Source organism: Thermobia domestica, chromosome 4 (genome assembly GCF_964235325.1).
Source record: "Thermobia domestica chromosome 4, izTheDome1.hap1.1, whole genome shotgun sequence".
Lineage (NCBI taxonomy): Eukaryota > Metazoa > Arthropoda > Insecta > Zygentoma > Lepismatidae > Thermobia > Thermobia domestica.
The window spans coordinates 202,055,590-202,071,638 of NC_137457.1; the positions used below are offsets into that span (position 1 = coordinate 202,055,590).

General features: G+C 38.0%; 1 protein-coding gene across 1 annotated transcript in view; it reads left to right on the plus strand.

Moving 5' to 3' along the window:
- LOC145683014 (uncharacterized) overlaps positions 1 to 16,049 on the plus strand; it is an 832,861-nt gene that overhangs the window by 578,516 nt on the left and 238,296 nt on the right. The window contains exon 11 of the mRNA XM_081754367.1: positions 14,712 to 14,882. Within this exon, the coding sequence (XP_081610493.1) occupies positions 14,712 to 14,882 (171 nt within the window). The remainder of the gene's footprint in view (positions 1 to 14,711; positions 14,883 to 16,049) is intronic.

Consider the following 16,049-nt stretch of genomic DNA (forward strand, 5'->3'; position numbering starts at 1 on the left):
CCGAGCAAGGCGGTAACAAAGTATGTGGCAAAATTTTGAGAAACTTAGACTTATCGACACTAATTAGTTCACATTCCTCTTCAAATTTTTCTAAGAATGTACTTGCTGGTATATCCTCAGATCTACCACTAAATTTAGTTAGGGATTTTATTTCGCTAAATTTTAAACGGGTATTATTATTAAAATATCTTAGACGTCTAGATTTTACGTATGCATTGTTCCTCCGATGCGGTCTTCTCTCTTCATTTTCGGCATTAGAAGCGATGTCATCCCTTTCGGAATAGCTTTCAGAAGGATTACTATCATCTTCACATGGTCTGGATTCATCTATCTTACGTTCCACATAAGCTACGTTGACGACAGGATCGGGATTACAATTTGCTGTACTAAGCTTCTCCCTGATAGTCTGTATATCTTCTTGCAATCTCCTAATCTGGTTTGTATGGTCATTAACTTGCGTTTCTACCACTTCAATGGTACTTCTCACAACCACAAAACTGTGGATAATTTGCTCTACCCTATTGTCAGTTAGTTCTAGTTTGGTGTTTATCTGTTCCGACGTTTGTTCTATTCTGGTACTTGAACGCTGCGCTACTTGTTCCAATTTGGTATCCAATTTTACCATCAAAATATCTACCTGCTCTTTTATTAGTATTTAAATGTTTCGTTACTTGTTCCAATTTGGTATCCAATTTTACCATCAAAATATCTACCTGCTCTTTATTAGTATTTAAATGTTTCGTTACTTGTTCCAATTTGGAATCCATATGCTGTCTCATACTCATACTTTCTTGACGGTTTTGTTTTGTTGCTTTAAGTACCGGTCCGGAGCCCTTGCTTTACATTTGTTTTGTTGATTGTCGTGTGGTTTTGCGCGCGTATTTGTTGTGAGAGAGGACGCAACTGTCGCGCTCCTCTTTTGCTGTTCCTATGTCATGTTATTTGTTGTGCGCTTTAGGGGTGCGGCATCTTGTAGATTTGTCTTCTTGGGTTTGCCGTTCCTATGGTGGCTATGTGTTGGTGTGGCGAGGCTCTGATTGTCCTCCAGAAGTTGGCTGTTCGGTGGATTCGGTAGTCATGTAGAAATGGGAGTTCCAAATCTTCATGTATTTGTTCGAGGCGAGTGTCTCTCGAGTGTCCTGTGATGGCCCTGGCTACTCTGTTCTGGATGACTTGTAATTGTCTGAGGTGCGTGTTTGCTACGTGTTGCCATGCAGGGTGGCCATACATCATGACGGTACGAATGCTCATCTGATAGATGTGGCGTTTGGTTTTCAGGGTGAGGGATGGGGAGGGAGTAGCGGTAGCAAGGCTTGATGGCGTTGGCTGGCTTTCTTGGCGATGGAATGTATGTGTGGTGCAAATGTTAGCTTCCTGTCCAGGACTATTCCGAGATATTTGGCATCTTCTCTATTGTGGAGGGGTGCTCCAGCCATAGTGATCCTGACGTGAACCCTTCTTCTGTTTCTCGTGAAGTTTACCACGGAGGTCTTCTGTTGGCTGACTTTAATCTTCCATTCTTCAGTCCATCGTTGGAGAAGTTCCGCGTGTCGGCTAAGGTATAGTTGAGCGTATCTGATGTTTCCATGGCTGGCAAAGATTGCCGTGTCGTCTGCAAATGTTGCTACCGCTGTGTTGGGGGTTGTGGGAATGTCCGCCGTGTACATAGCGTAGAGGGTTGGGGATAGGCAAGATCCTTGGGGGACTCCTGCTAGGATAGGTCTGAGGGTGTTAGGTGTCCTCCATGGGCGACACGAAAGGTTCTTCCCTGTAGAAAGGATTTTATGGTGCTCAGAAGGTAGTGGGGAGTTCCCTGGAGCATCATCTTGTGGATGAGTCCTTCGTGCCACACCTTGTCGAATGCTTTTTCTATGTCGAGAAAAAGCCCCAAGGTGTGGTCGTATAAGGTCATGCACACTCGTTGATGTCTCAGTTACTGGTAAATTAATATCTTCAACTCCAGTACTGGTATCTTCATTCCTATGAATATTCATTTTGGTATTTCTGTATATTTTCCTTTTATTTCGAAACAAAATGTACTCCGTAGTGTTCAAATACATGAGAAAGTTTACTAAAAGTTCTAACTAATCTCAAAGATCTCATTTCGGCACCATCTATACGCAATGTTATATGTGGGGAAGAAATGAGATTGCCCTACGAAACAAATGTCAGTACTACCTACCGTTTTCCGTGTACCATTTTTTTTGTTTGTTTGTTTGTTTAATGAAGGTGCGCGAAATAGAGTATACCGAGTTTACTAACTAAGGTAATATAAGCACCGTCACAGTTGCGGAAAGTGCAAGACACACGCTTTCTAATGATATATAGCACATGGTGATTCAGGGTCTAAAAAAAGAAGAAGCTGCATGACCCAGAAAATTGGGTCTAAAGTAAGGTCAGAACTCGAAAATTTTAAATGGAAAGGGGATTCGAGTAATACCTTGTTGCAAAGGTCTCTGCAAATGTTAAACGAATACGAACACGATTTTGGAATCCACTAACCACTTCCAACATGGCAACATGGCAACAATATCGCAACTCTGAATTTTTGGTTCGTCATGAAGAAATAATGTAACTTGGACCGCCCTTTACACTTTTTCCAGGCTTAGGACTGACAACGATTTTTACTCCCAATAAGGAATTCATTGGCGTGTTTAGCGGCTGCTTCGCCAACTGAAAAGGTCCTTCATTGTACAGAAAATGATTGCCACAACGTTGCTTGACAAAAGGTAATACAATAGTCTTTAGTGAAATAAAAAGGAAAACGAAACACAATGAGAAACGAATGATGAACGAAAACGAAAAGAATAGGTAAAGCACTAACTTCGATGCTCATTTACCAACTTACAGTAGATGTTTGAAATGCCTGCCCTGTGCCCTGCACACGATAACTGAAATGATTCTGTGCCGCAATAATTTCCTCCTCACTAATCTGCCTGCATGCAGCAACTATGCGCTCCATCATGTTGTCCCTTGTTGTGGGGCGATGTTGATGAACGATTTCTTTAAGTCGTCCCCATAGATAATAATCTAAACATGTTAAGTCTGGTGACCTAGGAAGCCAGGGCACAGGTCTATTCCTACCTACCCAGCGACCAGGAAACATTGCATTCACCTGATTCCTTGCTGTCAGTTCAAAATGTGCTGGGCAACCATCTTGTTGTAGGCACATGTGTGTCCTGATGTGTAATGGGACGTCTTCGACAAGAATGGACAATTGTTCTGGCAGAAATGTACGGTAAACAGCACCCGTAAGACTCACAGACCATCGACGTTGATGATCAAGCTCTTGCATCCACTGTGGGTTTACAGCGGCCCAATAATATATATTGTGACGCTTTACTTTATCATCACTTTTAAGTGTATTCATCAGACCACAATACTATTTCGTCACAGAATCGAGTATTTGCATGCACTTGAGCTTGAGAAAACATGCAAAAGTCGAGCCTGCTTTGAAAATCAGTGCCATGTAGCTCTTAATGCAAGGAAATAGGGTATGAACGAAATGTGTTAGCCTTCAAAATCCTTGACACCGTAGTTGCGCTGACACCAAAATCGCGAGCAACTTGCCTGATACTCGTGTGAGGATTAACATGGAAGGCTGCAAGTACATCAGCAGACCTATTATCTCGAACAGGCCGAGCTATGCGTTCATTTCTGTGACTGCTAGAAGGCTGAACATTTCCACTTCTGCGTAGACGTTCGGAAAGATTGCGAAACATATGTCTTGAACAACTTTCCCGATTAGGATACTTAGCAGCATACATACGAGCAGAAGCGGAACTATTTCGTTGGCACTCACCCAACATCATGAGCATATCAAATGCTTCTTCGTTTGTGAAAGGCATTTCAACTTTGGCCAATGCGAAGTAATTGACAGAAATGCACACGACCACGAGGAACCCACGTTAACAAATCCAGACTTTTCACACAATCCCTTCGACGACGCAACGTCTTGCAACAGACAACGATGAATGAGACCAAGATTGGAGTAGCGTATTCATGTTATCAGTGGAAGCACACTAGAACTGATAGAAGAGCTAGGCACACCTACACCTGTGCGACATAACTTGCGTTAAACCGGGCAGTGTGAAAAGCTTACGGACAATCAAATGGAACTTGCTTCTTTGTGGTACTATTACGTGCCCGCCTTTTTTTCTTTTGGTCGAGTGGGCAACTTCACTAGTACGTTTTATTTCTTCATGAACCAGAAATTCAGAGTTTCGATATTGTTATGGTTGCCATGTTGAGAGTGGTTAGTGGATTCCAAAGTCGTGTTCGAATTCTTTTAACGTTTGCAGAGACCTTTGCAACGAGGTATTACTCGGCCCCCTTTCCATTTGAAATATTCGAGTTCTGACTTTATTTTGGACCCCCTTTTTTGGGTCACGCAGTTTTTTTTTTTTTTTTTTTTTAGACCCTGAGTCACCATGTGGCATATCATTGGAAAGCGTGTATCTTGCACTTTCCGCAACTGTAACGTTGCTTACATTATCTTAATTAGTAAACTTCGTATACTGTATTTCGCGCACCTTCATTTTTTTTGAAAAAACAATTGGTACACGGAAAACGGTAGGTAGTACGGACAAATGTTTCGTAGGGCAATCTTATTTTCCCCCACCTTTTCGAATGTGCATTAGAAAATCGCAAGAACGGGGCATGTGCCCCGTATTACACTACGAAGGGGGGCTTTTGGGATTTTGTAAATAATTTCTGCAGATTCTTTGGACCCACATCTTGATGCAATTTTTTATTTCAACTTGATAGCTCTTGGTCGCTCTTGGAGTGTCTGGGTCGCTCTTGGAACACCCTATATAAATAAAGTTTTCGTTTTTTACGATTTACCCCTTCTATAATTGCCTTTACAGTATATTACGAGATGCTTCTCTAAACTTTACGGTGTTAGTTTGTGATATTTAAAGCCAAAAATTGACCTCTCAACTTCAACATGTGATATTGGACAATATTTATAGAGAGAAGGAAGTTTAGTGTCTATATTTTCTGGCAATTTGAAATCTAATCCGTAAATTTATTTTCCCTTGACCAATTGTTTTGTAGGCGGAGTTCCCGGCAAAAAGGTCCGTTCCACAGAGCGCCCGAAATTACCAGAAACTGACTGGAGGATCTGGTAAACTTCATTAACTATAGCTAAGCATTCCTCGCGCCTCGTGTCTCTAGAGAAAATGTTGTCTCAACTCGAAAATATGTTTCTGCCTCGACTCGACTCGAATTCGAAACAAGATATACGAGTTAAAATATACGCACACATCATCCAGAGCATTATAACTACCTACCTAATTCTCAGTATGTCCACCCTTGGCACGGATAACAACGGCGACGCGTCTTGGTATAGACGCAATGATCCTTGGTAGGTCGCTGGAGAGAGTTGGCACCACATATGCACGCACAGGTCACCTAATTCCCGTAAATTCCGGGGATGGGGCGATGCGCTCAGATGTCGCGTTCATCACATCCCAGATGTGTTCTATTGGGTTCAGATCCGGCGAGTTGGGGGGGAGGCAACACATCACTTGGAAATCGCCCCCGTGTTCCTCGAACCACTCCATCACACTCCTGGCCTTGTGACATGGTGCATTATCTTGTCGAAAAATGCCACTACGTTGGGAAACATGGTGCCTTGCTCGAGTTCCACTAGACACATAGATGCTCACGGGAATTGGTTTCAAGGCTGTTTCTGAGTGTATACTTTCTTCAAAATAATATTAAAAATTATAGAAAGATTTTCGAAACATTTGAGTCGAGTCGAGATTTTTACGAGCAGTCTCGACTCGAAAATTCGAGTCAAGAAATACGTTTGTCTCGACTCGTCCCGAATTTTACAAAGTATATCTCGAGTCGAATTCGAGTCAAGTCGAGTCGAGATTCGAGACATGTCTCGACTCGTGCGCATCCCTACGAAAAATGTCAATGTCAAATGCCGGAACGTACTCACGAATGTTTGCTTTAAGTTGATCAATGGCTTGGAAGTTATTTTCGTTATTACCTGACGAGTTTTCTTAAAGGATGTAATTCGGACCTATGCCTCAACAATGTGTACCCTTTGTTTCACTTGAGGCAAGGCGGTCAGGAATGTAATAGGGAGTGTACGGAACAAACGAGATCTACTATCCATCACGTTATCAGCAAACTGGACTATTCGCGAAGTAAATGCAAAGACAACCGCTACAAAGCAAGAATTCAAAAGAAAAAGTATTGGTTGGGCAGGTTCTCTTTTACATTGGATGTCCAGTAGTATAAGACCTTCTAAACGAGTTTCAATGTAATGTTATTAAAAGATTAAAATCTGAGTGCAATAAATCAAGAAATACATGAAGAAAACATGAGAATTAAAATGCGTGTTCCAGATGAAACTTTTAAGTGAAAAGTTACTGAAGAATAATAGCAGGAATTTGATTTATGAGATTTTTTTGTTTTAACTCTACAAACGCAGAAGTTGTTGATTGTGATAAGTTGAAATCTCTTCAACTGCTCACTACGTTTCACAGAATATAAATCTTCAGTCACATCTTTTTCCCTGAAACTCTTCAGTCACTACTATAAAATTTGAAGTGTTCTCGCCGTCATTCTAAAGTGTAAAGAGATGTAATCTAATCTTTATCTGATATTTTATAAACTTTACAACAAACTATTGACTATTACGGACACACATACATACAAAGAACTTAGTAAAATATTAAATAGTCAAAGTATCAAAATCGAGAAAACCATAAACTATTAAATTTGACGGAATCAATAAAATTTTATATATACGTAGAACTAAAAGTTCGTTTGGTTGTTTTTCATTGACCAGACTGGAAGTGGTTGAGAAAAGACTGTAGGCTATTGGAGAATTTTTAAAATACCTATTTCAATAGGAGAGAAGGATTCAAAATTGAGGGGTGTGATCGAAAAACTTGATAATTACCATTGGAATCTTGTATATTTGACGCATTTCCTTAAAATAATTTAATCATCGTAATAATTAACAATTTAAAAATAGAAAGTTATTCAAATAAAGATCAATTAAAAAGGAAAATACAAGCAGGTGGTCGGAAGATACGATTATGCACAGTATTTATAATTTTAATCGCTTTCCTGTGGATTCCTGTGAGTTGCCTCTGGGTTCGATTATACTCCCCAATTTGAATCTCAAAAGCTTGCCTCAAGTCAGACAACCCAAATGGCTTCAATGTATCTCAGGTTGCATATCGTTAAGCTTGTGCGCAGTTGCTTCTGCTATATTCTAACTAGTGCAGTCGCTTGGCACAAAAATATTTCTATTCTGGATACCAGTATGAAACTTGGCACATTTATTAATTATAACATGTTGAATGAAAATCCGACGGGACACAAAACCGATGATCACCCCGTCGGACAGAATTCAAGATGGCGTCCAAAATGGCGGCACAAACTGAAAATACTCCAATTTTGCCGTTCTTCGGGCCAGTTTATATGTTCATTGGCATGCTAAATTCAAATAACTCGCTTTTAAAAATATTAAGGTAATAGATTTACAAATATAAAGACTTATGGCATATTTACACCCATTTTAATGGAAAATTAAGCATGCTATTTACTGTAATAACAACGAAAAAATCGTTTTTAAAATTTTGAATGACATGTTCAGACCTTATAAGTAAATCCAAAGGTATTATTATAGTTAAGTGTTAACTATGTGTTTTTAAGTAATCTCAGTAATCTCATGGACTGCTGTATTAGTTGATGCTAGAGTAATATCAAGTGGACGAGCTGAATCGCTTCTATCGTGCTCTCATGTCAAGCGCGCTCGCTATGCTCACCAAGTAACAGTGGCTGCACTATATATTTTGAAAACAGAAGCATACGAAGCATATAAATATATCAATGTCTCTGAAGGAATGTCATATTTAGATTTTAACGAATGGTATAATCTACGCAATGAAGAATCTCTGCAATTTATTTTCTGGTCAATAACTATGGAACTACAGATTCTATTGCTCTCTTTCTTACAAAGTGTGCGTGAAGGAAATGTTGTACAATTCAAAACTATTCTGGAAGATATATGTCCCTGGAAGTTTGTTTTAGATCACACAAACTATGCCCGCTGGTTGCCAGTTTTCATCAAAACTCTGAAAGAACTGGAGATGCGCCATCCGTTTGTATATAAAGAATTCATGAAAGGCAAATTCGTAAGTCAGAAGAGCAATCGAGCATTTTCAGCAATGGCGGATGACCATTTGCATGAGCAAAATAACAAACAAATTAAGGAATTGGTGGAGCAATAGGACTTTTTGACAAACCTGCTGCACTTTTGAAATGGATGGTAGCAGGGCCAGATGTTGTAAAATTGATATCTGACTCTGAAGAACAGTTTTCAGTTTTCGATGGTGAAGAGGATGCAGGTGATGAAAATGACGTACGGCATAAGGAAGGCAGCAAAGCTTTTGAAAAGAGATATAAGGAACACGTTTTATATGTTGTAGCTTCCTTTAAAAACTATGGTAACTCATTTGAAGAAGGTATATTAACAACAGCAGTTAGCAAAATATGTGTAACAAAAGACGCAGAGAAGTCGGTCAGAGAAGCCAGGAATCTTGAAGGATGTTTGTATGAAAATTTTGTACAAGAGAGGTTGATTGAAGGGAAAACATCAATTCATACAGTAATTAAAAGGTGTAATTTAGTGTTATTTAACAACAGACTGACAAAGGGGAAATCTAAGCTTCAAATGCAAACAACAGTCCTTAGAAAGGACGCAAATATATTATGCAAAATGTATGTGGCGAATCAGATTAGGCAACCTGACGTTACATTTTTTTCCCAGGAAACTCACCCATATCCTCCCTCTATTAGCGAGTTCGGCAAACTTCGCAAACCATCTAGAAAGTCTGGCATTAGTTTATCTTCAGATGTTTGTGAGAATCATGACAGTGACTGTAGTATTTCATTTTGCTCGGCTATTGTTATAGATGGTGCTGCCCTTATGCATTCTCTTACTCCAGGTTCATCTAAAACATTTGGAGAATTTACAACCAAAATATTTCGACCTGCCGTAGAATCTCACCTGCAGAAATTTAGTAGAGTTGATGTAGTATTTGACAGATACTTGGCAAGAAGTCGTAATGTTGACACTCCTTTGAAACGAGTTTCTGGAGAAAAAATGTTAATCAAAAGAACAACACCTTTCCCAAGGGTATTTAGGAAATTTTTGCAAGTTGATGAAAATAAAAAGCAACTTTTCCACTTACTTGCTTCTGAAATTGAATCATTGGATGTTGGTTGTAAGGTTGTTATTTGCACTGATGCGGACCTCATAATTTGCGTAGGATCCTACCATAACAACAACCAACTGTCTCCTTGTTCACACGAAGTAGCAGATACAACAATTCTTCTACATGTGAAAGATGCAGTTTTATGTGGCCACAAAAATGTTGCAATTTCAACAGTAGATTCAGATGTAATAATAATTGCTGCAGCGGCCCTGAAGGAGTTGCAGGCTCTCGATTTGCAAAACTTATACTTTATTTACGGAGTTGGGAAAAAACAGAAAACATTTTTCACTCTGTGAAATGTTACAAAATGTATGTCCTGAAACTTGTGAAGCATTGCCGTTTTTTCATGCTTACACGGGTTGTGACACAGTATCTTCTTTTCATGGGGTTAGTAAAACTAAAGCTTGGAATGTGTGGAAGACACTGCCAGAACTAACGGACGTCTTTATTCGATTGTCTACCTCATTCATTTTATCTGATGATGATTTTGATATGATACAGTATTTACAGTGCTTCTGTATGACACAATCAGCGCAACAAAAACAGTCAATGAATGCAGAAGGATACTTTTCACACAGAAGAACAGATCCTTGAAAATATACCCTCTACTGAAGATGCTTTAAGATATCACTTGAAAAGAACAATGTTTCAAGCCAGTGTTTGGAGACAGTGTCTACAGCGTCAGCCTGACATTCCTGATGTTACCGACTGGGGATAGAAAGTCTCAGATTCCCCACCATGGCTTACACCATTATGGACAGTTCTTCCAGAAGTATCAATGAAATGTTCGGAATTAACCTGCTGCCACTGCAAAACAATGTGTATGAACAAATGCAAATGTCAAAGCGTGAACATGCAGTGTACCGCCTTATGCTCTTGTGATGGACAATGTATACAGTGAGTGAGTTATTGATAGATTAGACTTAGACAAGCATTCCATCTCTAGTACAGAACGATTAAAATATAGTACTCCTTAAAATTGTTCGCAATTTCTTTTTAAAGAAGAAAAGGAGGAAGGAATATTCATTAAGGTTACATTCTTAATTTAGCAAATTTCGAAATAAAAAAGAATAGATTTGAAACACACTTTTGTACATATAATTTTATTTTTAATATTCTCCTTGATGATGATGATGATGTTGGGTGTTCTGTCCGAGGGAAGGTAGTTGGCCCGAAGGTCCCTGGGCAAGGTGAACCCATGGTGGTCTTGCCAGTGCCTTCCATGGGATGATGGTGACGTTCTAAGGATTTCTCCTACAGTTTAACGAAGGATCCGAACCACTTGTGTTCCCACCGGGAATCGCACTCGGAACCCCTTGATTGCAAGGCGACGAGTGGAGCCACTCATCCACCAGGGACACTATATTCTATCTTAATACGCAATAATTCAACGCAATAATTTAGTAAATACTCCCATATTATTTAATTTTACTCCCTTTACTTTCTATTTATCACCCTACTGCCAAAGAACTTAATTGCAATCATTATCCCCCTCCCCTCATTTTATAGAAGCTCCTATGACTTGTGTCCCGGTGGGTTTTTATTGTGTATTACCATCTAAATAACTATGCCAAATTTTATTCTGGTATCCAGAAAAGAAATATTCTTATTGAAATTTGTACAAAGCGACTGCACTAAACGGAAGAATACCTTTTCTGAGGAAAGACAAAGGGGAGGGCAGAATGAAGAAAGAAAGCAACAAATACAATTGGTAACAAATTCAGCTTTCTACATTCTGCAGGATGCATTCATTGTCCTCTAAATATTTTTGGCTTTCGCTTTCGGTGCGAGCGGTCCCAGGTTCGATTCCCGGTGGGGGCACTCGGTCGACAAAGTGTAAAAAGCTTTTTCAGGCCAGCCACCCTGAATGAAGTTTTCCTGGGTTTTCCTCATTCACACCAGTCAAATGCCGGGGTGGTACCTAACATTTAGGTCCCAGGCCGCTTCCTTCCTTCCCTTTCCCCGGATAGTGTGCTCGCCAAGGGACGTCATCCCTCAAACATGACAGGCTAAGATGGCCATAGATGCCGAAAGCCCAGAAATCTAAATCCTAAATTCCTAAATCAAAATATTTTATTTCTAAAAGGGGCGAATGTAGAAATAAATAATTAATAAATCATCAGATGCATTCTTATCCATATACATGTGGAAAGTTAGGAAATATGAAATTTCGAACTTAGTTAAACTCTCTGCAATATATAATTTCATTTGTGTCGGAAAGTAGCACATATTACTAACCTATTTTGCTTATAAAGACGTTCATTCTAGCGCATTATATTAACACAGAACAATTTCATCGCACTTATTAAAATAATGGTTAACGATTCCTTTATATTATTATTATTATTATGAGAAGTAGTAGTAGAAGTATGTAGTAGCAGTAGTACCCATGATTGCTGTCTATATATATTCTTCTATCATCTCTAGTTTTGTCTCTCACATTTTGTTTTTAACAATCCTACTGTTAGACTTAATTTAACTATTCGTTCGCAAGTACGTATCGTATCAGAAAAAAGAAACTCATTCTTTTAAAATGTAATTATTTCTACTTGCCGTAATCAACGAAAGAAGTCTTTCATATAAATTTAGCAACTGGTGTCAATGTCAATTACCGATCAACACTGCTAAAACACAAGCCATAGTCTTCATTTTACCAGAACAACAATACCAAGCTAATATAAATCTAGGTCATCTTGCTATAATCGTTAATGATATTGCTATACATTACTCCGTAACAATCACATAGGCCTACCTGGATATCGAATTTGATCACCACCTTATCCGACACCTATACTTCGGAACATCGGAGAAACGATAATAGGAGACAAGTAGGGGGAAGAAGGGGAAGAGAATATACAGAAAAAATAATAAACAATATTGACATTGTACGAGTAAATGTGCATCTGCGAATATTGTGTATCTGCAAAATCATAGATATTGTTTATCACCACTGGCTATATAAATGTTTTCGTGCCTATTCTGTGCACGTGGCTCACTAGGCTTGCGTAAGTCGGACTTATAATGTTGCAAATGTACGTTCACAATAACTCTAGAATGGAAGGGGATATCTGAATTGCTTTTGGCAATAGGTAGCTAAAGCGATTATCTCGATCGAATTCGTTAATGGAGTCAGTTCATTAGAATCCTAAAGGGTAACACCGATTTACGTTTGTCTGTTAGTATACGTGATAACTCTTAAAGGAAAGGATTTTTTTTTATTTATTGCAAAGGAAGTAGAAGTTACACATCTCGCCGTTAGGTGACGGTAAACGTCGTGCAGTGGTTGACATCTACCGTAAATTAAATCTTCTAGTATATGATCTTTTTCACTGTTTGCAAGAGCTTATTGAGAACAGAAGTAGCAAACTCTAATCATAGAACATCCAATTTGATATGACCTGTCTGTACCAACTGGAAGCTCGAAGTGATCCAGTCTAATCCAGACAAACCCATGACCCGCAGTGACCCGGAGACGAAACGTCGTCATATACATGAGGAGTATGTGTGAGGCTACTAGAATGATGCAACTTTAACAGACATGATTCTCTTCTCTCTTATTGCCTTAACACTATTTATAATTTTCTTTCTCGCTTTTTGTTGGCATCTGTGTGTGTCAGGCATTGCACTGAAAGATAATTACAAGGTTTATCAGGCTACAAATGGGTCTGGGCCACAGGAAAGACTAACTACATATTTATGTTAAGAAGGATCGTCAAAATTTAATCAACTTGTAAAACTTGTCGTTTATAATGTACTTATATAGGTATAAAAATATACGTATAAAAAAGATACATTTGATTTCAAACAGTGTTTTGTTAATTCTTTTTGTGTAGGTTTATGTTCAAAAACTGCATATGGAAAAATGAATAAATGTTAAATTATAATTACATTTGTGAAAACCTGAAAAATCCAAAAACATAGCATGTTGATTAAGAAATATTACATCTAAACAAATGTATGTTCGAGCTTCAGTAGTGAACAACATTAACAAACTATAGAATTCTGCAGTAATATCGCAGAGATGATATGTCTGGATCACCAGGTCTTCGGGTTCGTCCGGCTCAGACCTGGTCTGAGAAATGAGAACCAGAGTCGGATGACCCGGATAAAAAGTCGTGGCCCAAGTGATACACTGACTCATTAACTATTCCGTCACTGGTGAAGAGTCTTCTTAGCACTCATCTTGCTCACATATTTCTTCGAGTTGTGAAAGATTTGCAACACCTCATCTTCATTTTCAATCATTATAAAAAATACAATATTCCACTCGAGCAGAAACAGTCTTCAAAAATGTCACTTTGGTTCTAAATAACGATTAAGTATTTCCTTTCCACTCATTGCAAACTGTCAGTAACACAAACTTTTCCTTAAATTTCACTCTCTAGTAGATAGCTATAACGTAGCTAGCTTAAACATTTCTTCGTTTAAATACGGAGTGTATCCAGCATGAAGTGAAGCAGCTGATTGAGAACATTCTTGGTGACACTGTTATATCTGATGTGGTGCATATCCTAACGAATAGAATAAGTAGTCTTAAATTGGCCATTTATTGGCCAGAGGAAAGACAGCCGAGCCGAGGTTCAGTATGAGCAATGCAACAAAGTCTCGAACACCATATTCACTTGAGCATATTAGAGAAAATTCACTTCAACGTTGTAAATGAGACACACAATCAATACACTCAGACCTCCCCCCTCTCTTTCTCTCTAAATTCTCGGCCTGGCTTGTCTTCCTCTGGTCAATAATATAGGACCGGCCTTAGTTATTGGCAATCCTATAACAAAGTTTACTTAGTAGATAAATAAAGCATCACTTGCGACTGCCCGAAAGTCCGTTATCTATAGTATTATTTTTGTTTCAGGAATTTCGTGTCGCAATAACACTATAAAAATGCTAAAGTAATTTTCATGAAGTAATTCACTTTTATTCTGTATTAGCTGAAATCTCCATTCTTCTCACGGAAAGAATAAACTTATGGAAACTATTTAAATCTTCTTCGGACATGTATTTCATTGAAAATATAGTGATAAAAATACTCTACTTTTCACATAAATTTTCAAACACGTTATCCCCTAGAATACGCAATTTAATTAAAGTGATATGTTATAAACCCAACTTGAGGTGAATACTATGTTCCATAAGTCATTTCAAAAGTATCAGCCGTTTTCCCGGCCCTAAACACTGAGATTTCGACAATAATCTTAGTCATTCTGGAAAATATTTTCGATCCCTTCTCATGCCTATATAGGGTCTGATAAAATTGGACTTAAATAATACGAGTAAGAGTAGAATTACCAGATCTACGTACATTTTAGCACTTTTGTTAAGGTCTGTTAATATTGTTTCTTGAAGAAAAAATAATCAGATTTATGTTTTAATGCGATATTATATTACCTAAGTACTATAACAAACAAGTAATAGTTATTGTAGCATTGATTTACTTGTTTTCTTTGTCACCAGAGGAGAAGAGTGACGAAGAAGCTTCGACGACCTTATCGTCAAGAAAAGCATCGACCGACTCCACGAATTCGGAACGAGATTTTCGAAGGAAGTACCAAGCAATCACGCATCGCATGGTGCACCGAAAGTCAAGTGTCGAAATGTATCGGAGGTTGGCGTCGAAATCGTTCGGTAAGACATGGTCATTCTCTTTCTGCAGAACATTGTAGTCTCTTCGCATCGTATCGTAAGTAGAGAATAACGAATGCATGAAAGAAGTGATAATGTTTTTATGTTTGTTGTTACTGTGTAGTCTATTCTCAAAGCTGCATGCTATTTTACTAGTGAAGTATTTATTTTAACAGTGAATTGCAAGGTGAGTTCATTTCATTTCTTTACTGAAAGTGTAATTTTTAATCTGATCTTTCCTTGTATAGGTAGATACGTATTGAACATCTGCTAAACTACTTAACAAACTTCATTTTAAAACGACGCATTCTGCAGAGACCAGTAATCGCAAATATAAACAATGCAAACTTTGTGTAAGTAATTGGTGCGATATTTTAATATGTAAGTAATTGGTCACCAGAGCTGCTAGTTTGAGGGAAATTTCCCGCGGCATAGGGAGATTTAGCAAATATCTTTTTTAAAGAGGGAAAAGGGAGATTTTACAAATATGAGATAAAATGTTGAGAAATTTAACTTTTCAACATGTTATGTTACTAAGTACTGTAGCAGTATGACGAAAGACGGTGGAATTCTTTCCAGAATCACCCACACAAAGTAACAAACCTTTTCCCTTCCACAAGCCTTCCGCGGCCTGGCTTGAGGATGTTATTATGCAAGATAACATTGAAATAATAACAAAAGATCAAAAGCACAAATGTATGTTGTGGAGATATGAGTACAGTATAATAATCCATAAATACGCAATAATGCTCTCTTTAAACAGTGATATACGTAGTGAACAAAATTAGGGAAATTTTATCTTAAGCAGGAAATTTTGAGCATTCCTGGGGGAAATTTTAATTTTAGGACCTAGCATACTGTTTAAAAGTTCAAACATCAATCTCGGAAATAAAAATGTATTCCAACAAAAGAAAACAGATATTTAAAAGATACGTTACATTATGCTACCGTTGTGGTCAATGTGTTGAAATTAGTAGGGTTATCGGAATGAGAGAACATTTATAAAAGAGAACATTTGTAGATTTTACAAATAGATTTATATTGCTAATTTTGTGTTTCAGATCAAAATTTATTATACGATTTTCAAATAAAATTTATATATCTATTTATTTCTTGACTTTTCCTTTAAACGTTTGGAATTTCAATAATAAAAAGAATAAAAGCTAACTA